Source organism: Balaenoptera musculus, chromosome 19 (assembly GCF_009873245.2).
Source record: "Balaenoptera musculus isolate JJ_BM4_2016_0621 chromosome 19, mBalMus1.pri.v3, whole genome shotgun sequence".
NCBI classification, from domain to species: Eukaryota; Metazoa; Chordata; class Mammalia; order Artiodactyla; family Balaenopteridae; genus Balaenoptera; species Balaenoptera musculus.
In genome coordinates this window covers 25,928,276-25,954,259 of record NC_045803.1, presented here as the reverse complement: position 1 = coordinate 25,954,259, position 25,984 = coordinate 25,928,276, and the positions used below count along the sequence as shown (strand labels likewise).

Sequence of the window (25,984 nt, the reverse complement as noted above, 5' to 3'; positions counted from 1 at the left end):
GTGTGTATCTAGATTTTGATTTTTAAACCAATTATTTCCTAATTTGGTGCCTCTGCTCTCTTCCAGGGCATTTTCTATACATGAATGGATAAATGACTGAGAAAGTCCCTAAATATTTCTGAATTTGCAAATATCATTCATTCACCCTGACGGTAACTTATATATGGGCTGAGGATAGGATTATGAGATTATAAGTCTTTGTTCTCAGTAGTCTATAGGTGTTTATTTCACTTCCAGATTGATGCTAATCTGACTCTATTTCCTTTGTAAGTAAGTTGTTCTTCCTGTAAGCTTGCAAGATTTCATAAATAAAATTCAGGAATTTTACCAGGGTATGTCTGGGGGAGTCTAGACCTTCTACAATTACATAAATGGAGGGACAGTGGCCTGGAGAGAAGCTTTGACTTGCCCAAGGTCTCATAATGAGTCAGTGGCTGAACTGGAAACTTTATGTCCAGTGTGGCTCTCTAAACTGACAGCTGGCCCCTAATAGAGTGATAGGGTCAGGTGGTGTTAGCAGTCTGTTTGTGCATGGTGGAAATTGGTCCTGTGTTCCGGGAGAATCCTGAGCTACACATCTTCATTGACACAAATTGAAATCCCTTGGAGAAAGGGCCATAGCCTTTCCTGAGACATCTGATCCTCTTCTGGGTCAAGGTAGGTCTCATGTAGGAAAGAAGAGTAGTAATAGAAAAGGTAATGATAATTTTACATATTAGCTAACATTTATTGCATAACTTATGTGCCAGGCAGTGTTCTAAAGCCTTTCTAGGGAGGGGGGCAACTACAATCTCACAACCATGTCACATCCATTGAACAAATGGGAAAGTGGAGGATTGGAGAGATTAAGTCATGTGCCCAAGATGCCATAGACAGTGGTGGATCCAGGAAAATGTGAACCCAGGTTGTCAGTGCCTTTTTCTGGGAGCCTGTCCTGGCTACCCTCTTGGACCAAATGTCCCATGTTCCTGAGTCCATGGCTGAACAGATAAGTTAGATTTCTGGTGAGCTATGTTTGGGACTCCAGGGACTACTCTGTACTCATAGAGACAGAGTTGGTAACTGCCCTCCAACTCTCTGCATTAGGAATGCACCCTTGCCTGGCATGAACAGAATGCTCTGAGCATAGTGGGCAAGGAGAGAAAGCCAAATGAGTTCCATTTTCTTAGTCTAGACGCTCAGACTTTGTCAAGGTTTACTTTGGAAATGTGTTCCCAGTGTTTTCCCAGCATCTTTTAGTGGCCCTTAGCCAGAGTCACCTTTTAAAAATTCAAATCTAACTTGGTAGCTTCCCTCCTAAAATTTTTCAATGACTTGTCATTGCACTCAATCAGGTTTGTGCTTTGGAAAAGCCAATGTGAGACTTCTGCTTTCAGCCAAGATAGGGTAACAGGGACTGGATTTATCCTTCCATCTTAAGCAGCTATAAAGTGGGGCCTGATACATGAAACAGCCTTTTTCAGACATTGGACAACAGGTAACTCAGGGCAGTGGCCCTTGAGAAAAGGAAGAGGTGAGTCCCATGGGAGCCCCAGCTGAGAGCTGGGAGATGCTTCCAGGTTGCAGCACAGGGAGGGGAAAACCTAGATAGTATCTAGCAGTTTCCCTGAGTTGGGGAGAGAGAATAGACAATTTAAATGGGCCAAGGAAGCTAGAATTCACAGGGCAGAGTAACAGGAGAAAACTGCATGGAGAGCTGCAGAGATCTGCAAAAGCTTCTCTCAGCTGAATACTAGTTATGCAGGAGAGGAAACTACACAGATAGAACTGGTAGACAAGACCACTAAAACAGCTATTATAACTGTATAGCTCTGTATGTTCAACAAAGCTTGACCATGCTAAGGTGAGACACAGAAGGTTGAAAATGACCCAAATTGAAATTCTAGACATGAAAACTACAATGTCTAGTATGAAAAATACATTGGGTGGGATTAATAGCAGATTAGGTATTGTAGAAGGAAAAATTAGTGAATTTGAAGACATAGTGACAAACACTATACAAAATGAAACAGAGAAAAGACTGGGAAAAAACCCTACTGAGTTGCAGAACTTCAAATACGTGTAATTGTGGTTCCTGAAGGAGAGGAGGAGAGTGGAGGAGTGAAAATATATTTGAAGAAATAATGGTCCAAAATTTTCCAAATATGATGGAAACTATAAACCAAGAATCTCAACAAACCCCAGACACAAACACAAGAAACATGAAGCAAACGACATCAAGACACATCATAATCAAGATGCTTGAAAACTTCCAAAGAAGTCAGAGGAAAAAGATACATTACAGGGAACACATAAATAAAGATGACAGCCAACTTCTCACTGGTGACAATGCAAGCTAGAAGGCAGAGCAAAATTTTAAACCATTGAAGAAAAAAGCTTGTCAGTCTAGAATTCTACACTCAGCAAAAGTACCTTTCAGAAACAAAAGTGAAATAAAGACCTTTTCAGATATATAAAACCTGAAGGAATTTGTCACCAACAAGCCCACACCATAAGAATTGTTGAAGGAAGACCTTTAGGCAGAAGGAAATGACTCCAGGCAGAAAGCTGGACCTATGTAAAGCAATGAAGAGCCCTAGAAATGTTAACTATGGATAAACATTGAAGTCTCTCTAAAAGATACTTGCTTAAAGCAAGAGTAATAACAGTGTATTGTGGGGTTTATAATAACTTATGGAGAAATACAATGAATGGCAATAGTAGCCTGAGGGTTGGGAGAGGAGAAATGGAAGTATACTCTTGTAAGCTCCTTATGTTCTACGTGAGTGATACAGACTATGAGGTGAAGGTAGGCTGTGATATGTCGAAGATGAATCCTGTCAACCCTAAAACAACTACTAAGATAGCACAACAAAGAGTTATAGTTCACAAGCCAACAAAGAAGATAAAATGGAATCACAAAAACTACTCAGCCCAAAAGAAGGCAGAAAAACAGGAAGGGGAGGGCAAAGAATAGATGGAATAAATTAGAAACAAATACCAACATGGTGGGGTTTCCCTGGTGGCGCAGTGGTTGAGAATCTGCCTGCCAACGCAGGGGACACGGATTCGAGCCCTGGTCTGGGAAGATCCCACATGCCGCGGAGCAACTGGGCCCGTGAGCCACAACTACTGAGCCTGCGCGTCTGGAGCTTGTGCTCCGCAACAAGAGCGGCCGCGATAGTGAGAGGCCTGCGCACTGCGATGAAGAGTGGCCCCCGCTTGCCGCAACTGGAGAAAGCCCTTGCACTGAAACGAAGACCCAACACAACCAAAATAAATAAATAAATAAATAAATAATTAAAAAAAAAAAACCCAACATGGTAGGTTTAAACTCAACCATATCAATGATTACATTCAGTGTAAATGGTCTAAATATCCCAATCCCAATGGGAAGATTGAAATTGTCAGACTGGATTGAAAATAATGCAAGGCCCAATCATCTGCTGCCTCTAAGAAACTCCCTTTAAACATAAAGACCCAAATAAATTAGAAAGGCCAATTTGGTAGCCATAGAGGAGGAAAGCTATTGGAGGTTCTTAGGGTGGAACAGGATCGGGGTTAAACTAAAATAATAGTAGTTAAAGTGGAGAGGAAGTGAAAGAGATAAAAGCTATGAAGGAGGTACAATCTCCAGGACCCAGTAATGGGTCATAAAGGGCTATGGAGGGAGACAACTTCTGACTTGGGCCACTGTGCTGGGCCAGTGCTAGCCCATGCGATGGCCCCTGTGAAGGGGAGGCATGGGGGTTTGCGGAGCCTGAGAAACATCCAAGCTAACATTGGGAGCAGGCATGTAAATGGAACTCAGGAGAGAAGGCTGTCTGGAGATTTGGATTTGGAATTCCCTAGACAGTGGTTAAAGCCACTCCTTTGGATAGAATCAGCCAGGAAACTTGTATAATGGGATGAGAATGGCAGTACTGATCAGTGGGGAATTCAGAGGGGAAATTTAGGTCTGGGAAGGGGGAAAGAAGGGAAGGTTGGTTAGTAGCAAGTTAGAAATATATGAGGGTAATAAATTTAAGTGGAAATTATGTGTGGGTCAGAGAAGCCTTTTATGGAAATCAGATGAAGCAAGGGAAAGAAGCCCACCAAATGGGAATATTTTGCACCCTTTATTCACAGAAGTGAGGTGACCAAAGACCACAGCTTCGGCTTAGCCATATGGATCTCTTGCTGCCTTGGGTCTGGGTTGGGCTGACCTAGAGGCTGTGCTGGGAGGAGGCCAAGCAGTCAGCATTTATGGGTGAGTCCTCAGAGGGGACCAGGAGAGGGTGGTGAAAGAGGAAAGAAAGTAGAAGAAAGTGTGCTCAGGGAATTCAAGGGAGGAGAGGCAATGGAGGAGAAGGGAGGGGCAGCAGGCTGTTGCATCCTGAATGTGCCGAATGGTAATCAGCGGAGGGACAGGGGCATTTCAGCAGTGAGTGGGAGTTTTGGTGAAAATTAGGTGAGGTGACAAAGGCGAAGCAGTTTGCTCTGAAAAGCGAAAGTATTCCACATGGGTGTTGTCACTGTTGCTTCTATTCGCTTCGGTGTTCTGGAGCCAGGGACAGTTAATATCATTCGTTCAGAACACTCACAATGTTTTGCAGATTCTGATTTTGTGGCCATCACAACACCGAAAACACAGAAGAGCAGGAGTGGTTGTGATTGCACGGGCTGAGTTGTCACATTCCAGTCCCGAAGGTGGTGGGGAATGTTTGATGGTCATGCCCACCAGGTCAACACAGAACCACGACATGGAGAGTGGAAAGAGCTTACTCTTCCGACAGGGAACGTGGGACACACAGGGGATCTGGTTCTTGAAAATGATGCTAATGATTTGGGTGCTGAGTGGGGCTGGGGGAGGTTAGAAACAGATGTTCTGGTCTAGAATACTTTTCCTTGATCTACACTTACCCCCTCTTAGACTCCTGCTTTAGCCCTTAACTGCCTCTATGCCCTTCCTAGAGGCTGCTTTGTCTTGATCTTCACTCCCAAACCAGATCCTGCTCACTCATTTCAGGCTTCCTGACAGCCTTCACAGTAAGTTCCCCTTGCTGTGCCCAGGCTCAGCCCTGACTCAGTCCTGGGTGCCACACCTGCATGCCCAGGTGGTTCCTGGATGCCTCTGAACAGCTGCTGCACTTGAGGGGCATGAGCATCTGCTGACCCCCAGCGGCCATTGGTTGTATTACATTAGGAGAGGGAAGACTGCTCTCCAACAGGGTGGTTTTGTGCGGGACAGGGCTGGGCAGATGCAGGGGGAACTGCAGAAGACCAAATAGCTGGTGAGTCAGCCTGCCCTGCTGGCATCCTTGTGCAGTGAAATGAAAAAAATGAATCGACTTGCATGAGAGTTTCTCTTAGGGAAGGAACTGCCTTTGTTTAGGAAAATATCTTGATAGATTACATTGAGTGTGGAATGAGACAGTGAAACAAAGGAAACAAAGTGATCCCTTGATGTAAGAAGCCAATGGGAATGTGCGGGGCAAGGAAGGCAGAGGATGGAGTGGAGGGGAGAGGAAAGAGGGAAGAAGAGGGAGAGCTGGGCAGAACCAGGACTAGAGTGAGACAAACGAGGTACCCAGGGGACAAAATTGAAGGAGGTGCTTGCTCTCAGGCTCATGAAAGTGCAGGGTTGGCACCTGAGAGAGAGCACCTCCTTAAATCTTGTGACCTGGGTGCCTGGCTTGTCTGACTCTAGCCCTAGTCTTGGGGTTGAGGAAAACATCTGGAGGCCACCCCTGCAGGAAATGTAGCCAGGGAAACCTCCTGGTGGCAGGGGACAAAGGACTTTGAAGAACAAGAGGGGATCATAATCGACTTCTAATATGTTTGCTGTGTTAAGTCTGTGATGTAATTATTTCCCTCTGTTGCCCGAAACCTTCAGTAAAGTCTGCTTATACATAAAGGCTTCATGTGAAAGGTTTGGGGAGAAGTGAAGGAAATGTGTTCTCTGTTTGGGTTGGCAGAGAGCAGGGAGAAGGAAACAGCCACTGGAAGTGAGACCTACAGATGCTCAGGGTCCCAGCAGGACCAGGACACTGAGAGTGACGGGAAACTTGGGGAAGGTGTGGGGCTTCCCATAGGGCATAAGTCAATCTCTTTCTACTTTTTAAATAAACTTTTTATTTTGGAGTACTTTAAGATTTACAGAAGAGTTGCAAAGATGGTACAGAGAGTTCCTATACACCCTTCACTCAGTTTCCCCTAATGTTAACATCTTACATAAGCAGGGAACAAGCAATTAACCTGGGCACATTACAGAGCTTTCTTGGGTCTCACCAATTTTTCCACTGAAGAGCTATTTTAGGATTCAGTCCAGGATTCTGCCTTGCATTTAGAGCCAATCATATTTAATTCTGACAGGCAAGTAACTACAGTTTGGTTACAATGACTTTTTCAATGAAAAAGAAAAAAAGAGCTTTTCTGGGGCACAATGGGCGCAGTTTGTACAGAAGAACGAGCCCCTGCTTGAAGGCTCTTGCCCCTCTACCTTTGGGCTAGTTGGAATCCCTACCAGATTTCTTTTTTACCATACACCTCCATCCCAAGGGGCCAGGCACAATAAATGCATGTTTTTCCAACACAGCCCACCAGAGAACGTTAGCAAAATGTTTACTTAGAAATAACCATTTGCTAACATTTATTGAGCACCTACTCTGTATCAGGCTAAGTATGTTCCGTGCCTCAACCCACAACTATACTGTGAGGCAGGTCATGTTATGTTTCATTTTATGGATGTGAAAACTAGACTCCAGAGTTGGAGTGGCTTGGGATTATATAACATCTCATATACGATTGTTATCGATTGGTGGGGCTGGGATTTGAACTCAGGAAGTCTTGGCAATAGGTGTCTGGCATAACCCAAGCCCACCTCTTCTTGGGTGCAAGCATCACCGGGCAGATTTCAAGCCAGCAGGTGTGGTACCTTCTGTAGCACCTTGACATTGTCACAGTATCTAAACTAATTAGATCATTTGGACATGAGGTTGATGTCACCAAAATGGCTTCAGAAACCTGGGGGCCATTATACTGGCTTCCTGAGAAGAGAACACCCTGGTGCCAGCTGAGCCTTGACATCCGCTCGCCTCCTGTCCAGGCCACACCCCCTTGCGCTGTGACTCCCTGAACAGTCACGTGGGGCTCCTGCATACACAGAGGTTGGGTCGACGTGGATGGTGCTGCCCTAAGGATGCTGTGGGCTTTTGGTCCCTCTGATAGGAGGGCAGTTATGAGGACAGTTCTGGCATCCGGACCAAGGCGCTTCCCTTACCAGATTTCCTAGGTGCATCCTTGGGGTAGTTGCCCGGGGTCATGCTGCTGAGGCGTTTTCCCTTTGCTTCCGCTCTGTAGAGCCTTCGGTATAGGGCGGAGGCTTCCCCGTGCTTTTTGGAGCTTTGCCCTGAAGCCTGGGAGGGGAGCTGGAGAGACATTACAGGAGAGAGAACAGGGATCTGGCTCCGCCTCCTTCATTCCCGAAATGAGCAAGTGCCAGGGCTTGCTGAAAGGCAGGCGAGGGGGCCGGAGGAGAGTCCTGCTCTGGGCGCCGGGACACTGGGACAGGAATGCACACTGGTGTCCGCTCACCAACGCCTCCCTTCTGTCCCCATAGCTCAGAGGGAGGCCTTGAGGGACCATGGAAACCACAGCCTTCGCTGGCGGTCTCCTCTTTCCAGCGGCACTCCTGAGTGATTTAGGGGAGGGAGGTGGCACCCGGGAAGAATGAACTCTACCACAGGGGTGCAAGTCTTCCCACCGGGGTGTGCAGAGTGTTGGGGGGCGCTGGATGGGTGGAGGGGGCAGGTGATCCATTTGGGTGCTAGTGTGGGGCAGGAATGAATTTTAGAGCTTTAAATTAAAAAAAAAGTAGCCGATCCCGCGCAGGAGCAGAGTGGGTGCCCCTCCTCCATGTGGAGACAGTGGTGGGGCTGTGTCACCTGCTTAGAGAATGCCACCTGGTGGTTCCCTCCCTGCTGTTTCTGGACATTTTTGGCTTTCTTTTCTTCCTTCACAGGTGCTGTAGAGAGTGTCACCACCTTGGGTTTGTTCTTCTGAAAGAACAGGGAGAAAAACCCTGTGGCTGGCCCACTGGGCACAGACCAGCCCTGCACCCTGCAGAGGGGAAGGTGCCACCCAGCTTTCGCACCCACTCTGGTACTCCCGTTCCCCCTCGCAGCCCCTCTGCCTCCTGACGCACCCGGTATCCATATGACACCGCCCCCAGGATGGCCTTCCAGCCCCAGGTCTGGCTGTCCCTCTCTACCCCAAAATCCATCACTATCACCGTCCACGTGAGGGCCCCATGCCCCAGCCTGGCAGGTATTCCTTCCGGCCCTCAAATGGCCTCTTTAGCTGCCACTTCCCTACCACGACCTCCAGCCTTCAAGCCCAGCCAGGGTTGCTCCCTCTGCCCAGAGCCCCTCCTCTCCTTGCCCCACTCCCACCCCATCTTGTCCTCCCAGAGCTGTGACCCCAGTGCCTCCTGCCTTTCTATTTCCCTGGGTGCTCCTGTCTGCCTGCAGGGAAAGGAAGGTCAGGCACGTGCAAGTCCATTCGAGGCACGTGTGCTCGGCCCTGAAAGCTGCCAGGAGCGCCCAGGGAAAGAGTAAGGTTCATTAGGGAGCACCAGGGCCCATCGGGGGAGGGGCCCACAGAGGCACATCCAGGCCCATCTCTAAGGGGTGGGCATGGGGTGCTGGAGCATCGTGGGGAAACTGAATCAACTAGGTCTCCTCTTGGGGTGTGCCGTGGGGTGTCGGGGTCATGGGGTGATGGCTGAGACTGGTCTCCAGGGCTGACGGCCCGGCTTGCAATCCTGCTCTATGGCTGAGTGGCTGGGCAACCTTGGGCAAGGGACGGCTCTCTCTGAGGACGGGGACGATAGCAGAACCTACTTCACAGGGTTATAGTGGGAAATAAATGAATCACTGCGCAGATGTGCTAAGCCCTCCATGAATGTTAGCAACTCTGTATGGGTGGAAGGAGGGTTTTGATAAGCCATCTGGATGGGTGGAAGGAAGCTGTCCAAGGTCCTGCTTCAGGCCATCAAAGGACGGGGTGCTACTCAACTTTGGGGTTTTGTTTGGCTTAGTGGGGGGAAGAGGCGCAAGCTGGGGCCAGGGCTGATGCTGCAGGCTGATTAGAGAGAGACTAAGGCCAGCTCCCCTGGGGGTGGCCCACCTCCCACTTTCTCCTCTCAATCCTCAGCCTCTCCTCAAGAGTCACCTGAGTAGCTACCAGCCCCCATTTTTGGAGGAAGCTGAGTGGAATGGATGTGGTGATACCACAGACCCAAGGAAACTGCAATAGCCACGATTCAGTGGCCCCTGTGGCCGAGACTTTGAACTTCAGGGGTCTTCATGGATGGCAAATGAATCACAAGGGGCACAGCCCTCTGGGTAGCTCCATAATCGTGCTGAAGTGGAGAAAAGCCTGGATTGCCAGGAGAAGGGAGAGGAGGCCGCAGACAGCCCCCCTCCAACCGTCTTCACTAAAGGGTCCCCCGCCACCTGCCATACGAGACCTGCCACGGAAGCATCACCCTCTCTCTCAGGAGCTTCTTTCAAAATACAAATGCTTCTGGCAAGGGTAATGATGCTTGAAGATTTAATTGTATTTTCAAATTAAATTGTTCCCTCCCTGGGTCCAAAATTATTTACAATAAAAGCCACATATAAGGTAAAGCTGTGAAAACATTATTCGAGTATAATCTTATGAGACAAATATCATTTGATATCGCTTATATGTGGAATCTAAAAAAAATGGTACAAATGAACTTACTTACAAAAACGAAGTACAGTCACAGATGTAGAAAACAAACTTATGGTTACCAGGGGATAAAGAGGGGGAGGGATAAATTGGAAGATTGGGATTGACATATACATGCTACTGTATATAAAATAGATAACTAATAAGAACTTGCTATATAGCACAGGGAACTCCACTTAGTACTCTGTAATGGCCAATATGGGAAAAGAATCTAAAAAAAAGAGTGGATATATGTATATGTATAACTGATTCACTTTGCTGTACTCCTGAAAATAATACAACATTGTAAATCAACTATGCTCCAATAAAAATTTTTAAAAAAGGAATATAATCTTAGTATGAAGAGATGGGATCAAACATATTCATCATAGAACTGAATATGATTTCTGTGAATGAGTAATGAGAGGCCCAAAAAATGGGGGGAAGGGGGAGGGTAGGTAAATCACTAACGCCTTAGAGTAAAATATGTTTGTCAGATGTGTTTACGCGTATCTGATGGAACTGGCACTCCAGATCTCTCTGACTATAATTGATAAGTAAGCACATAACCAGAACAGGAGCTCCCCTGAAAGGCAGGGGCCGCTGAACTGGGTGAAGCAGGGGAAGGGGAGGTGGTGATGGTGCGTGGGCCTGACAGCCCACGAGCTTGGAAACTGGATAAGTCTGAGTTTGAGCCCTGGCTCGGCCCCTCACTAGCTCTGTGAGCTCAAGCAAATTGTAGCCTTGCTGGGAGCAGTTGACCAGACAACTCATTGCAGTAAGCAAAGGGCCTGGCACACAGGAAACGCTTAATAAAAGTTATCATTGTTCTTAGTAATGCCATTTTCACCCTTTTTTCTCTGGGAGCCAGGGGAGTCAAGATTAGGTGACATCCTCTGCAGAGGAGACCACTTTCCAAGGACATGGCTTAATTTTCTGTAGACGATGGGCCCAGAGGGGAACTCTGGGGGAAACTGGGGCAAAATCGGTTGTCATAGTTCCTGGAGAAAGAGGAAAGGGTGGTGCTACAGACTGAATGTTTGTGTCCCCCTAAATTCCTATGCTGAAATCCTAACTCCTAATGTGATGGTATTAGGAGGTGGGGATTTCAGGAGGTTGTTATGTCATGAGGGTGGAGCCCTCATAAATGGGACTAGGGCCTTAAAAAAGAGGCCCCTGACAGCTCTCCTGACTCTTCCTCTTTATCAGGATATAGCAAGGAGGCAGCCATCTATGAACCATGAAGCAGGCCTTCATCAGACACCACCAATCTGCTGACACCTTGATCTGGGACTTCCCAACCTCTAGATCTGGAAGAAAGAAATTTCTGTTGTTTCTAAACCACCTGGTCTATGGTATTTGGTTGTAGCAGCCCAAACTGACCAAGACAGGCAGTTACAACTAGTTTTAATGCAGGATAGAAAGGAAGAGGTATGTTAGCAGGAGTCCCAGTGGGGATAGTGGAGGTGGAGAATGCCCTCTGACCCTGGGACCATCATGTGGATGGAAGCGCCTGGGAACAGTGGGACGACCCGTTCTGAGATCATCAAAACACTGGAAGCTATTGCCTCTCAGCCCTTCTCCAACACTGACCAAGATGGCTTTAAGGTCCCTTCACCTCGACTAAACTAGGTAGGTTTCTTCCTGGCTCTAGGACCTTGACCTCCCTTTTCCTAGAACAATTCCTTTAGACAATTTACACCTGTAAATTCTTTCTCTGCCCCTTTGAGATGTAAATCTTCTCCCAGCCTCTTGCCCAGCTTTATAATCCAGGAATGTTTTTCTCCAGAGCTTGGGAGCCATCCCTTTGAAATGCAATCATCAGGAAAGATAGCATTCCCACCTCCCAGTCTCTGTGGGAGGGTAAGAGCCTAACTACATAGGGATAATTAGCCAACAAGGATGGCCTGATCACATCATTGACAATCCCCCCCCATGTCCTCCGGTGCTTTTCTACTGGCTCACCCCAGTGCTGCAAACCCTCCCCTCACCCCGTCACATCATACTGCAGTAGTCTCGAGTGAAGCCTTCCTTGCAGGTTTTCTTTGACAGTACACACCTGGAGAGCTTGCTTCTTCTTCCCCTGCCTCCGCTCCAGCCACTCCAACACCCGCGCGAGGTCTGACATCCGCCTCTCCTCGGCCGTCCTCCACACATGCTTCCTCTCTGTGGGCAGGGAATCCTTCAGGTCCTCTGATTGCTCTGTCATCATGGAGCCTTGGTCATGCCTTGGGCGGAAAGGTGGCACGCTCTTGCTTTGTTGAACCCTCTGCCTCTGGTTGCTGGCCTGGATGACTCAGATGGTAGGGTATTGTCCCCTAGATGTGAACATAAATGTGAACATAAAGGGCAGCGTTAGGCCAGAGCCGGGATGTTAACCTCCAAGGGTAGGAGATCCAGAGGGTGATTGTGATGTCACTGTCAGGCTGTCCATGGGGGTCAGAGTGGAACAAGACACTGGTTTCCCTCATGGCCACTGTCCCTCTTTAGGCACTGTCCATCACTTGGACTCTGCCACAGCCTCCTTTATGGGCTCTCCACCTCCATTTCTACAGAGATCTTATTAAAACAAAGCTCAGCTCACATATCTCCTCTTCTCAAAAACCTTCAATGACTCCTCGTAGCTTATAAAAAAAAAATCTAAAATTTCTTAGTCTGGTAGGCTTTCCACAATGTGCTCTAATTAGAATGAAGGTTTGTAGAGCCTTAATTAGTTTTATAGTCATTGAACAGATAGTTATCAGATGCCTACTATGTGCCAGGCATGGTGCTGGAGATACAACACAAGATAAAAACATAGTCAGACCTTCTAAAACTTATGGGCTAGTGGGAAAGACAAAACAGCAGTCAAATAATTACCCTGTGAATCCATAATGACAAATGAAGATGAGTGCTCTGAAGGAAAGGAATATAATTCTAAGAACTAAACAAAACAAAAGAACTGGACTTGGGTGGGTAGTGAGTAGATCACACTTGGGGAGTGGCTGGAGTTAAAGGGTAAGCTGGTCTCAGCGGGGCTCTGGACCAGGGGGACAAGCATGTGCAAAGGCCCTGTGACAGGATGGAAGCAGGGAACACTTGAGGAATAGCAGAAGGTCAAGGTGGCTAGAGTTCTAGGTAATGAGAAATGATGCTGGAGAGGTGGGCAGAGGCCGGACCAGAGAGCACCTTGGAGGTCACAGGTTTGCTGAGACTGGGAAGGAAAGGGAAGTAAAGGGGAAACAATAAAGGGAATCAAACATAGGGGAGGGAGTGACATGACCAAGCTTCCTTTTTTGTTTTAGTAAACTTTTATTGATGGAAACTATATGCAGAAGTGTGCCAGAATCACAAATAACTAATGCTCCAGAAATTCCCCCTTATGGCCCCTGCTAGTTCACTACCTCCTTCCAAAGGTAAGCACTACTCTGACTTCTAATTTCATAGATTTCTTTTGCCTGTTGGAGTTTTATATAAATAGAATCATACACATGTAGTCTTTTGTGTCTGGCTTCATTTGTTTTACAATATATTTGCAGGATTTTAGCAATGAATTCTTTAGTCTTTGTGTATGTAGAAATGTTTTTATTTTTGCCTTCATTTCTGAAGAAAAATTTGCTGGATAATAGAATTTTTGGTTAACTGTTTTCTTCAGCACTTTGATGTGTTATTTCATTCTCTTCTGCCTTTCGTTGTTTTACGTGGAAAGTCAGCTGCTAATCATATTGTTACTCTCCTGCATATATGTCATTTTTCTCTTGCAGATTTTTCTCTGTTTTTGTCTTTCAAATGTTTGCTATGATGAGTCTAGGTGTGAATATCTTTGTATTTATCCCACTTGAGATTTGTTGAATTTTTTGGATATGTATTTAATGTCTTTAAAGACATTAAATTCTGGAAGATGTTGGCCATTTTTTTTTACCATTTTTTTTTTTCTGCCCTTTTCTCTATTTCTGGACTCCCATTATACATCTGTTGGCAGGCTTAATGTTGTCCCTCTGGTCTCTAAAGCTTTGTTCATTTTTCTTCAGTTATTCTTTTCTCTGTTCTTCAGATTGTATAATTTCTATCAGTCTATCTTCAGGTTCAGTCTTCTTTCCTCTGCCATATATAATCTGATGTTGAGCCTTTCTAGTATAATATTCATTTCAATTGTACTGTTCAAGCCCAGAATATCCCCTTTTAAAAAATAATTTCTTTCTCCTTATTCAGAATCTCTCTTTGTTGATTCATTGTTGTCATGCTTTCATTTAAAATTTAAAACATGGTTTACTTTAGTTCTTTGACCATATTTTAATAGGTATTTAAAGTCTTTCAATTCAACATCTGGGAACACTCAGACAGTTTCTATTGACAGCTGTTTCTCTGAGTATGTTCACAATTTCCTGTTTCTTTGTATAACTTGTAATTTCTTTTTGTTGACAATTGGACATTAAAATAGTATAGTGGTAACTTTGGATTCTGATTCACCCCTCTGCCCCCAAGGTTTATTGTTACTGTTTTTTAATTTGTTTATTTTAAAAATAACTTCTCCAGGCTCTGTGAATCAGACAATCCCTGTCTGGGAATCTGGGAATCCTGTCTTCCCTACGGTATGAAGCTGCTGAAGCTCTGATTAAATTTTTTATATTCTTGTTTGTATATTTAAGCCTAACTTCCTAAGCATTGTCTCTGTGTCTACACCTGCATATCAGATTGGACAGAGATTGTGCTCAAACACCTCAATTATCTGTCCTCTGCTGAGTAGTCTGTGTGTGGGTAGGGGAGCTGTATCAGTTATCATGCTGCTACATGACAAATCATCCCAAAGTTTAGTGGCTTAAAACAAAAGCATTTTCTACCACACAGTTTTTGTGGGTCAGGATTTTGAGTGTGCTTTAGCTGGGTCCTCTGACTCAAGCTAAAATCAAGCTGCTGGCCAGGTTGATTGGCCCTAAAGGCTTGACTGGGAAAGGATATACTTCAAAGCTCCTCATCTGGTTGTTGGCAGGAGTGGGTTCCTTGCAGTACATTGAACTGAGTTCTTTCTTTGCTGGCTGTTGGCAGAAGGCCACCCTCAGTTCTTTGTGACATGTGCCTCTCCATAGGGAAACTTACAACATGGCAGCTTGCTTCATCAGAACAGCAAGGGAGAAGAACTAAAGAGAGAATGAGAGCAAGAGAGAAGTCAGTCTTTTATAACCTAAACTTGGAAGTGACATCTATCACTTCTGCCATGTTCTATTTATTAGAAGCAAGTCACTATGTCCAGACAACACCCAAAGGAAGGATTACACAGGGCACTAATCCTAGAGGTGAGGATCATTGGGAACCATTTTAGAAGCTGCCTATCCCAGGAACACATTCAAAATTCAGGCCGTTTTCACACGGTCCTTATCATTTACTTTCTACTGGGCTCTTTCTTGTCTCCTTTACACACATTCACAGCCTCAGGGCTGGCCAGGAGCCTGTGGCTTGATTGAGCCCTTTCTAGTTTCTGTGGTGCATGCATGCAGCTTTAGCCAGAAATATATATGCCCAAACACAACTGCAACATTTGTCCAGTGGAGTTGTTGGCCTTCCTGCTTTTCTGACTTGGAGATTTTCACTTAAATCAACAAGGCTGCCAAGAGTAGGTGCTGCTCCCTGATCCAAATCCAGTGAGCCCCCTTTAACCAAACCAGAGAAACTGCCCCACCTTGGTGGAACCTCCCTTCTGACTGAACTGGGAGGAGGGGAATGGGAGCTGCCTCCGGCTAGAATGCCATAGATTCTCACTGTTATTGCCCAAATTTCCAGTTTCCCAGCACAAATGCTATTCCAATTGTTGTATGCCTTTGGTTGATGTCCAGAGTGCTGCATGGTTGTTTTGATCAATTTTGCCCAGCTTTATAATTGCGTTTTGGGGAGAGGATTTACCATATTCTCACTCAGCCAGAGGTAGAAGTCCCCTGCCAATGCACACTTTACATAACACATTTTGGAAGACCCCCTTTGCTATCTTCCAATAAAAAACACATATCTTAAAAAATTACTATAATCCTCCAAACAACAAAAAAAGAGAGAAATTAAAAAAAATATAGTCTTCCTTTGGGTGTATGTCAATATTTTAATGCGTGGTCTCAACTAAAATAGAAGACAAGCCTCCCCAGTTTTCCAAACACCTCTGAGGGAATGGTACAACTCCACTGAAAACCAATGAAATAATCTATTGTAATCAATCAAGAATGGTTAGGATAGGTGGAAGCAGGCAGCGTACAGTCACACGGTTTGTCCCCATTCAGCAGGGGCTGTGGGCTGGGGAGGCAATGATAAGTAGGCATCAGTACAGTGAGCAGGTGAGTGAACGAGCGAGCGAGTGAATGGACAATACCTGGCGCCTAATCTCAGGCTTCTTCATCCTAGGTTTCTCTTTCCCAAATCTTCAGTAGAGGTCACATGTTTCTAGAAGCCCTATTCTGAGGTTGAAACTGGGGTAGCAGAACTCTACTCTTGTGAACATAAGTGCTCTAGGTCATCTGACAGCCATCACTGTCATTTTGAGAGACCAGAGGCCAGGCCACCCAGGTCCCAGAGGATCATCTCATGGGACAGGAGGGTGTTCAAATCAAGGAACATTTACACATGTGTCTCTGGTGCCAAGCACCGTGCTGGGCACTGAGGAAGGAGGACCCAGAGATTAATTAGAGTCAGTCCCTGCCCTCATGGAGCTTGTTGTTTCCTTAGGGAGACATTTACAAAGGCTGGTGGGCACTGTTGTGTCTCCCCATGCTCCCTCCATTGTTCCCCCTTGTAGTTTGGGTGAGTAAACACTGCTCCAATTTGAGGGAAGGGACCAGATTGGGCTGAGCCAATCAATATGCAGCCTTCCCCAGGCTACCATGATTGGCACAGTAGGGGCCCAATCAGCATGGAATGGGGAGATTTTGCTAGAGATGTGAAGAAACAGACTCTCTGTGAATGGTGGGGCATTTGGATGTAAAGCCTGGAATGGTGGTGGTCACTTTGTTCTGATGAGGGAGGGAAGATACCATGAGGATGAACCCCATCCAAAGAGCAGGGCAGAGCCAAGAGACTCACTGAAAAATTGAACCAGTGTCTGAGCTTTTCAGACTTTTAATGTGTAACTCAGCCTGAGTTGTGTTTCCTGTTACTTGTAATCAAAATCTTTTGTGTGATACAAATAGCTAATACAGGGGAGATGGTGCAGTAGTGACATTACAAAATGTGTTGTGAGAGCAAAAGGGAGGGCATGGTAAAGTCTGCTTCGGGGGATGAGAGAAAACTCCACCGAGGAAGTATTAGAGCTAGGTAGATCTTAAAGGATTTTGCAGAGGATTTTGACAATAGGAAAATTACATTCCAGATGGAGGGAACTGCACCGACCAGAGCATGGAGTTGTATGGGGAGGTAATACTCTGTGTGTCTAAAGGGTGGAGGCCTGGGGACAGGGAGTGGGGAACTAGTCTGGAGCCAGGGAATGAAGGTACAGGGATGCTTTGTTGCTTTAGAAAGCTCATTCATTCAACAATCAGCTCTTGAATGCTTCTGATGCGCCAGGTACCTCTAAGTGATGTGTACAGAAATAGGGGCAGGTGGGGAGGAGAGTGGGCAGGCTGAGCTGGAGAAAGCCGGGAAGACACCCTGCATATATAGAGACAGCATCAAATAGAGCACTGTCGCCAGCAAGCCTGGATCCCAAGTCCAGATTGGACCTGGGATTGAGTTGAGGGTTGGGTGAAAGAAATGAAGCTTGGGAATTTGGTGGTGGAGAACAATGCCCTCCCCACTCCCCTCCACCAAACAGTACTTATTGAAACAAATTGCAAGGCAATTTATTGACATGATGTTCATTAAGGTTTTAGTAAAAAGACATTAGGAGCAGTGGTGCAAAAGAAATAGAAAGTCTTTAATCCATTTTGAGTTGATTTTTGTGTATGGTGTTGGGGAGTGTTCTAATTTCATTCTTTTACATGTAGCTGTCCAGTTTTCCCAGCACCACTTATTAAAGAGGCTGTCTTTTCTCCATTGTATTTTCTTGCCTCCTTTGTCAAAGATAAGGTGACCATATGTGTGTGGGTTTATCTCTGGGACCTAGAGTCTGTCATACAGAATGAAGTAAGTCAGAAAGAGAAAAACAAATACTGTATGCTAACACATATATATGGAATCTAAAAAAAAAATGGGTCTGAAGAACCTAGGGGCAGGACAGGAGTAAAGACGCAGACGTAGAGAATGGACTTGAGGACACGGGGAGGGGGAAGGGTAAGCTGGGACAAAGTGAGAGAGTGGCATGGACATATATATACTACCAAATGTAAAATAGCTAGTGGGAAGAAGCCGCATAGCACAAGGAGATCAGTTCCGTGTTTTGTGACCACCTAGAGGGGCGGAATAGGGAGGGTGGGAGGGAGACGCAAGAGGGAGGGGATATGGGGATATACATATACGTAGAGCTGACTCACTTTATTATACAGCAGAAACTAGCACACCAATGTAAAGCAGTTATACTCCAATAAAGATGTTAAAAAAGAAAGAAGAAATAGAAAGTGTGGTCGGGGGAAGATGGTGTTTTTCCATGCTTTCTGTCATCAGAACCAACATGCAGTCCTGCCCCCAGCTGGCCCATTCCTAGGCTCACTCCTCCTGGCTTTAGAGCCTGGCTCTGTCTTGGGGACAGCGGGTGGGGGGTGGGTTTAGAGAGATGGAAACTCAGTGGCCTGTACCCAGGGAGCCTTGACCAGCTTCCTCCCTCCCTCTCTGCCTCCCTCCCTTTAACAAATATTATGGCAGAACCTAGGTAATCAAGAGGCTCTTGGACTGCAATTGAAGAGCCGAGATTGCAAGACCGGACCACTGAGACATTCCGAGGGTCAGAGCTGGAAATGCTCTTGGAGTCCCCTAGTACTCGCTCTCATTTCACAGATGAGGTGGAGACCAGAGCCCAGAGAGCCCAAGAGACCTGCCCAAGGTCAAAGCCAAATAGTGAGACCCAGAAATTCCATTAATAATAATGAAGCCCAGAATCTGTAGACTTCCTCCAAAGAATCTTCATGTCTATTGCATTAAATCAGGGGTCTCAAATTCAAGTGTGAAGTAGGTAACATAAAGGAGTGAAGCTGGTTGAGTATAGGCAGTAGGGAGTGGGTGGTGAGGGCGGAACGGGCAAGCTGTCCCTCAGCTACGGCCCATTGTGGCCACGTGGGAGTGTCAGCCCTGTGGGGTCAGATATTGTGATTTTTAAAGAGAAGGCAAAAATCCAAATGTTTATGTGAAATCAGTTGGAAACAAACTTAAAAAGAAATGCTGATTGGGCAAAACCCATGTGGCCTTGCTCAGGCCTGGGGTTGCCCGTTTGTAGCCTCTGCCTCATTGGACCCTCACCAGAGCTGGGCGCTATGTCAGTGCAAAGGACAGAGGATGAAATTGAGGCAGAGAGAAGGGGAGGTGACTTACACAAGTCCACTCAGCTGGGAATAAGTACATCCAGGACTGGACCCCCCAGCCCATGAGAGCACTGTGGGGTTCCAAGAGAAAGGAGTCTGAGAAACAGGGTTCAAGCAGCCCTCAAGAGTCAAGGAGGCCTTGAGTGTTGCGATGGGTTTGAACACACCTCCAGCCTTCCGGGCTCAGGCTAGGGGATGCCTGGGGGCGAAATCCGCAGGGGTTTTTCAGCCTGGTGCTGCGCGGTTCCTGCAGAGATGGGCTGTCTTTTTTACTTTGTTTTCTTTTCCGGCATTTTAATACTCAGTATCCTTGTAGTAAACAAGGGCCATTTAAAATATATATAATCTTATTAGTGAGAACCGGCTTCCCTGTGGCTGGTCCAAGATCCAGAGAACAGCCATCGGTCCCCAGTGTTGGCAGGGCAGCTGCGGCGGGGTGGCTCTCTCAGAGTGCCACATCTGCCCTAGTTTTTGAGGACACTCCAAGCAAATGTCTCAATTAGGCCTCAGGATGGCTGTGCTGTGATTTACATACTCAGAGCCCTGCAGTCTCCTTTGTCCTGGGAATGTCCTTTCTATGTCCTGCAGGGCTCCAAGGAGGCCACTGGTTCCCAGGGGCGCAGACCTTGGGCTGGATGCCTCTGAAGGTGCTTACAACGCCGAGCAGCATGGAGCTGGGGAGACTGGGCTGGTCAGGGAGCCAGAGGCCTCGGCCGAGACTCGCCTGGCTCTGCCTCGTCGGCTGTGTGACCTTGGGCTTGCTGTTTGGCCTCTTTGCTTTTCTAGCAACTAGGACTCCATTAGGAGTTGCAAATCAGTGCATGTGATATTTGGTCCACTGGTGTATCTTATTCAGCCTGCAGAGTGTTTTAGAGATCAGGGCATTTCATTAAAAAACTTCAGATTTCTGATCTGTTTAATAAATGGTGATCTGGTATGACTGGGCCGGCAGCTTCCCCCTTGAGAAGGGACACACGCCTTCTGTTGCTACAGTGCTTACCTGGCCAGCTTCATCCGCCTACATGACCCGCGTGTCCCCTAAAGACACATGAGTTTGTGACCCCAGACTAGGTAGTCATTCTAAACTTTACAAAGTTACAAAGACAAATTTATCTCCTCCTATCCTTGATCTGGATAAGTAAGGATTCTTAACCCATTTGATAGGTTTGGAGCCCAAGATTCAAAGACATGAAGTTGCTGTGTGGTGCAGCTGGGCTCACACCTGTCTGACCCCCAAGCCCACCCTCCTTCCAGGCCTGCAGTAAGTAATGGGTCGATCCCTGGGGTCTTCCTGGGCTCACTGAGGCTAAGGGTCCTGCCAGGCCTTACTGGAGGCCCTCACGCTCCACCTCTCTGCCACTGGGAGGAGAGAGGGGAAGGGCTGAGGGGCTGGCAACACGTGGAATGTTCTCTGACGCTCTGGTCTGGTGTTCCCCCAGAGGACTAGGAGGGAGCTGGAGACCCCTATGACGAGGGATTCCCAGAGAGGCTGGGCTGGGCAGTGGGCAGGGCTGGGTGTCAGGGGATTGACTGGGTCCGTTCCCTTCTCTGAGGCTTCCTGATTACATGACCACAGGGAGGCTGATTCTCCATGGACCTTGGTTTCCTCATCTGCAAAATGGCGCTAACCTCAGCCTTGCTTCTCTCATGGGGTTGTTGGGAGGAGCTCACGAGACAAGGGTTTCGCAAAGTTGCAGAAACTCAGGGCAGAAGATAGTGTCATGGTTATAGTATCATGATTAAGTATAGGCTCTGGAGGGGAATCTACCATGTGAAAGGTGTGTGTCCTTGGGTGGGTCACTTAACCTTTCTGGTCTAAGGTTTTCTCTTCTGTAAAATAAAGCCGACCATAGTTCCTACTCAAGCAATTGTGAGCATTCAATGAACTATCTGAATAAAGTGCTAGCACTGTGCCAGGCATACAGTAGGTGCTTAATAAATGGTAGCCATGAATATACAACATGGACAGATAAATGGGCCTATGATGGCCAAAGATGGGAGTGGTGTAGGAATGCTGATTCCCACGGAACAATGACCCTGGCTGGTCCAGGGGCCCAATTCAGGGGGAATAGCGTAGAAATGACTTCAGCCAAGTCCAGGCCATGACCTTCCCCTCTTTCTCCTCCGTGGGAGCACGGAGGCAAGAATCACAAGGAAGAGCTGGGGGTTTGGCTTGGGCTCTGGGAGGGCTTGTCCTGCTGCCCAGAAGGTCGGCTCAGGGCTCATTCCCCGCCTCTCAGGGAAAGCCAGCCTGGAGGCCTGGCCCAGCGGGTGGGCAGGGGCTGGTTGACCCCAGATGCTGGGCAACTTGGTCAAGTGGGGGCAGCCGGACCATGATAAGAGCCTAAGGTTAATGGAGGGACCCAGCGGTCCCACTGTCGGGTGCTGGAGGGACAAGATTTTAAACAAGCCCTCAGCCTTGGAATCCACTGCCCTTTCCAGGTAGCTGGGCTGGGGAGGTTCTCAGGGTGCAAACACTGGCCCCTCTCTGAAGAGTTTCCCGCAGGTGCTTTCTCCATTTCTTGAGCCCAGAGGCATCTCCTCCATGGCAGCCCCGCAAAGGCTGAGGACAGCCTGGGCTGCTCTGCCCTCTGGCAGGGCCAGTGGCGCATCCCAGGCAGGAGAGTGGACTCAGGGGCCAGACCAGTGGGATTTGAATCCCGGCTCTGCCACCTGGCATCTTTGACAAGTAAAAAAGCCACCACCACCACAAAAGCCTCCAGTGCCTCTCTTTCCTCATCTGTGAAGTGAGGTAAAACTATGTGATGTATCTCATAGATTCCTGTGAGGAATTATTGAATCAGGCCTTACAACTGCCTGGCACAGAGAAGGGCCAGCTGCTGGTATTTTGGTGCACGTAAGTGGCTGTGTTGGGGGGAGGGGGTGAACACTGGGCTGGTCCCCACTGGGCCCCTCCCTCTCTGGGTCTGAGTTTCCTTGCCTCTGCCTCACTCTCTCAGCACCCACTCACCTCCAGTTCCGAGTCTGGGGTTTTGGTGTGCCAGCGGGGTCCCTCAGCAACCTGACACAGACATTCAGCCCTTGCGGGCAGTGGTGCCCAGGCCGACACACGAGTCCCCTCCGTCAAGCGTGGAGCCCGTGTCAGCTGTTCCCTGCATTCTCACTTCCTTCCTCCCCCGGACCCTTGCTTCTGCTCTCAAAGCATTGCTGGAACCCCACGAGGTCTCAGGGCCTGCACCGGGGGGAAACGACGCTTGTGCCACAACGTCTATCCCAGGGGCTCTCATGGGGGCAGCTCCTGCCCCTGCAGCAGACGTTCAGCCATGCCTGGGGACATTTTTGGTTGTGACAACTTGGGGGGGAAGGGGTGCTCCTGGCATCTAGTGGGTGGAGGTCAGAAATGCTACTGCTAAACATGCTACAACGCACAGGTCAGTCCCGACAGCAAAGAGTTCTCTGCCCCAAATGCCAATAGCGCTGAAGTTGGGGAATCTTGGTCTCTTGGACAACACAGACATGTGGCCAAATGGTTAAAATAAAATGTGATAAAGCTATAATGGAAGTTGGGTCAGAGTTATTTGGAGGTCCAGAGATGGGAAGAAATAACTGGGTTAGAGAGAAGCAAGGGAAGTCCCTATTTGGACAAGTGACAACGTCATAATCTCTTCTATGCCTCATATGAGTTCTCTGTGCTCATCTGACTCATCCAAGATGCAAGTACTGCTCTTCTGATGGTCCAGGCCCCATCTGCTCTGGTAATTTCATTTGTACCCCTGGATCCAGCCATGCCTGAAGTATGACTGGTTATGTGGCTCCTATAGATTTCTTTCTTCCTTACATTTGTTTGAGTTGAATTACTTCTAATATATAGATAAACAACCCAGCCACATCTGCACACTCACAGATCTTGCGCAGACTTGCCCCTCAGCCTTACACACCCAATTGTCCCCCAACTGAAAGCTGTCTTTTTCTCTCCTTCCTGTGGCTGGTTGCTTCCATCAGGGCTGCAGTACTGGCAGCTGCCATCCCTGCAGCATCAAAATATCCAAGCATCAATTGCGTGATTGAAGTGTTCCATTAGCCTGGAACGGGGGAGCCACGATCAGATGTGGTTTGTGGAACAGCTGCCCGTGCAGGGCTGGCAGTTAATTAAAAGCCCCATGCACTTAGTGATTAACTAATCACAGCATGGTGGCAGCCGGCAATGATGCGGTGACTTTTCTGTGGGAGTCAGCTGAAGCTCCAAATGTCTGCCCTGGGGCGGCGGTGGCAGTGGGAGGCTTGGGTGGCCCCGGTGTAGACGTCCCAAGCAGTTTGCAGAGCAGATTCCCAGATGTCTCTCCTGCTTAAAGCTCCCAGGAGAAAGAGTGAAAGGGAAACCGGGTGGGGAGGGTGAAGACGGGGACATCACTGCAAAGGATGGGGTGGGGCTGGAGAAGAGGGGAGTGAGGGCTGTCAGGATTTGGGAACCACTGAGGCGGGAGTCCCGGTGGGATGTCGGGAAGGCAGGGAGGGGGTTGGCCACAGGGGTTGGGCAGAATCCTGGGCCAGCTCAGGGGAGGGAGAGATGATACGCCCCTGTCCATTTCAGGGCAGTGTGGCACAATGGTTCAGTTATGGCTCTGCCACTTACTGCTTGTGTGACTGTGGACATGGTTTTCAACCTCTCTGCCTCAGTTTCCCTACCTGTAAAACCTGAGATTAATAACCATACCTGTTTCCAGGAGTCGCGGTGAGGATTAATCTGTGTGAAAGATTTCTAACACAATAAGCACGTGAAAAATATTACCGAGCCCTATTAGGAGCAGAAGTCTACTTCCTTACAGTAAGGAAATGAAGGGCCGTGACAGTGAAAAGTGACCTTGGCTCCAATGTACCAGGCTCTACCCCTCCCCCAGCTCCCCTAGGAGAAGGCTGGGAACTTCAAAAGCCATGAGGCCTTGAGGCTGGAAGGGCTGGGGTGGCGCTAAAAGACAGGTTGCAGTCTAAGTAAGTGGAACCTGGGGGAACCGCTCCAGAAGCTGCGTTTCCATGGAGTACCCCAGGCTGTTACCCCTGGGGCTGTACTTTAGCACCTCTGTCACGCTCCTGGGCCCAGAGCCCTGGTTCCTGATTCTGACCCTGACCATCGGGGTGACCCCACACGACTGCAAGTAGCTGTGACTTTGATGTCTTTAATCTTGGCCCCCAGACTCCCTCTGACTCAACAGGGAAAGCTCATACTTCCTCACCTCACACTTCCATGCGCCCCTGATCTGCTCCAGCCTATGTTTCCAGTTCTATCTCTCATTTACCTCCATGCTGCCTGCAGACCCCGAAGCTGCCACGCTCTTGGCTGATAAATGCTTTCTCTACCCTCTTCCCATTTCACTTCTGGAAGTCTGAATCCTCCCCTTCCTTCAAGACCACGTTTGAGAGGGTTTTCTGCAGGGATGCTCTGCTATCTCTCTCATTGCGCTGCTTTCAGCTGGCCTGGGGGTGGCTTGGTAGGGTTCCAGCTCGAGTTGGTCCTGGAGGGCGTCCCTGAGAGGGCATTGCTGGAGCTGAGCCTTGTGTGAACCTGGAAAGAGGTCCTATGATGGGAAGGGGCTGGGGGAACCCGTGGAGCTGACTACGGTCTAGGAGGCTGGAGTGAGGAGGAGGGTGGCGTGAGGCTGGGCAGAGGAGGAAGGGCAGCAGTGGTTCACAGCAGGTGCCGTCATCCCTCACTGGTGAGAGGTGGGAGACCGCACCTGCCTGTGCTGCAGCCTGGCTGGACATCACGTGGCCTGTGAAAGTCCAAGTGGGGAGATGGGGTTCCCAGAAATGGACTGTGCATCTGGGACTTGTGTGAAAGTGAGAGGGACAATCTGACTGGCTGAGCCGCTGTCACATGATCACCCCTCTGCCGGGTGGGACTCTTGACTAAGCACTCCGAATGTATCCTGTGGGTAGGGGTGGTTCTCAAAAGCAATATTGGGGTGCTAGTATCACAGAGGACAAAACCAACAGATATGTCCCCTTCACTGAGCCCGGCCCAGTTTCTAGGAGGGACATATGTTATCCATGTCTGTGAGGGGGCACCTCCAACATCTGTCCAGGCCCTTCCCTGAGGGGCCAGGCCATCGCTGGGAAATGGTCAGCAGGCGAGTGTCCCTTCACTGTCGCCCCCAGGTCTACCGCTGAGGGTGCAATTGTCTAGGATGTTCTCCAAATTCTGAGGAATGTTTAAGGTGGGTCAATGCACTATCTCTGGCTGCCATGTGACTGTGACGACATCTCTGCCTTCTCTGAACCTTTATGTCCTTGCTGGGAATAAGAGACATAGTGCAGGAGAAAGTGCTCTGGAAACTGTGAAGTGCTCAGTCACACCACTCACGACTGCTTTTATCTCTGCTCACGGTTTAGGAGGGAGCAGCCTGTTTCTACCCTTTGGTGTTGGCCCTGCTCCCCTTTAGTCCCCATCTCTCCCTCTGGCATCCTCCCCCACCCCCTGCCTCTCCTTGGGGCTGGGACATGTGCCTGCATTCCTGCTGAAGGTGTTGCTGTGGGAGCCTGCCATTTCTTAGCCCAGAGGAGACATGGCTGTGAACGGGGTGGGTGTGGGTTGCCTGGGAGGCTGAAGGCCAAAGAGGTCCCAGGGTGGGGGGAAGGATCTGGGGAGCGGCAGTGATGTGATGATGGTGTGGAGGGCAGGGGCATGGTCCCCACAGCCTTGCTCTCAATAGAGGACATTCAGGTCACATTCCCTATAGCAAAGTCAGAGGGACCCAATTTCTAAGCCAGAATTGCTGGAAATAAACATCTGGAGCTTGGGGGTCATCATTGATTTGGGGGAGCTCTTGGTTTTCATGGGATTGGTCACTCACCAGATAATTCAGTGAGTACCTTGTCAGCTCGGCTGCTATAACAAAAATACCACAGAC

At 48.1% G+C, this 25,984-nt stretch overlaps 1 protein-coding gene across 4 annotated transcripts in view; it reads right to left on the bottom strand.

Annotated features, from left to right (window-relative positions):
• The window catches only part of C19H16orf78 (chromosome 19 C16orf78 homolog), a 96,213-nt gene that overhangs the window by 5,781 nt on the left and 64,448 nt on the right, over positions 1-25,984 (bottom strand). Inside the window, exons 1-4 of one of the 4 annotated variants that reach the window (XM_036832149.1) lie at positions 14,655-14,827; positions 11,774-12,032; positions 7,905-8,018; positions 7,241-7,388 (exon numbers count right to left, since the gene is read on the bottom strand). In XM_036832149.1, coding sequence (XP_036688044.1) covers positions 7,241-7,388; positions 7,905-8,018; positions 11,774-11,926 — 415 coding nt within the window. In that variant the 5' untranslated portion in view covers positions 11,927-12,032; positions 14,655-14,827. Of the gene's footprint in view, positions 1-7,240; positions 7,389-7,904; positions 8,019-11,773; positions 12,174-12,573; positions 12,607-14,654; positions 14,828-25,984 lie in introns of those variants that run through there. The other 3 variants (XM_036832151.1, XM_036832150.1, XM_036832152.1) reach the window with 3 other exon arrangements.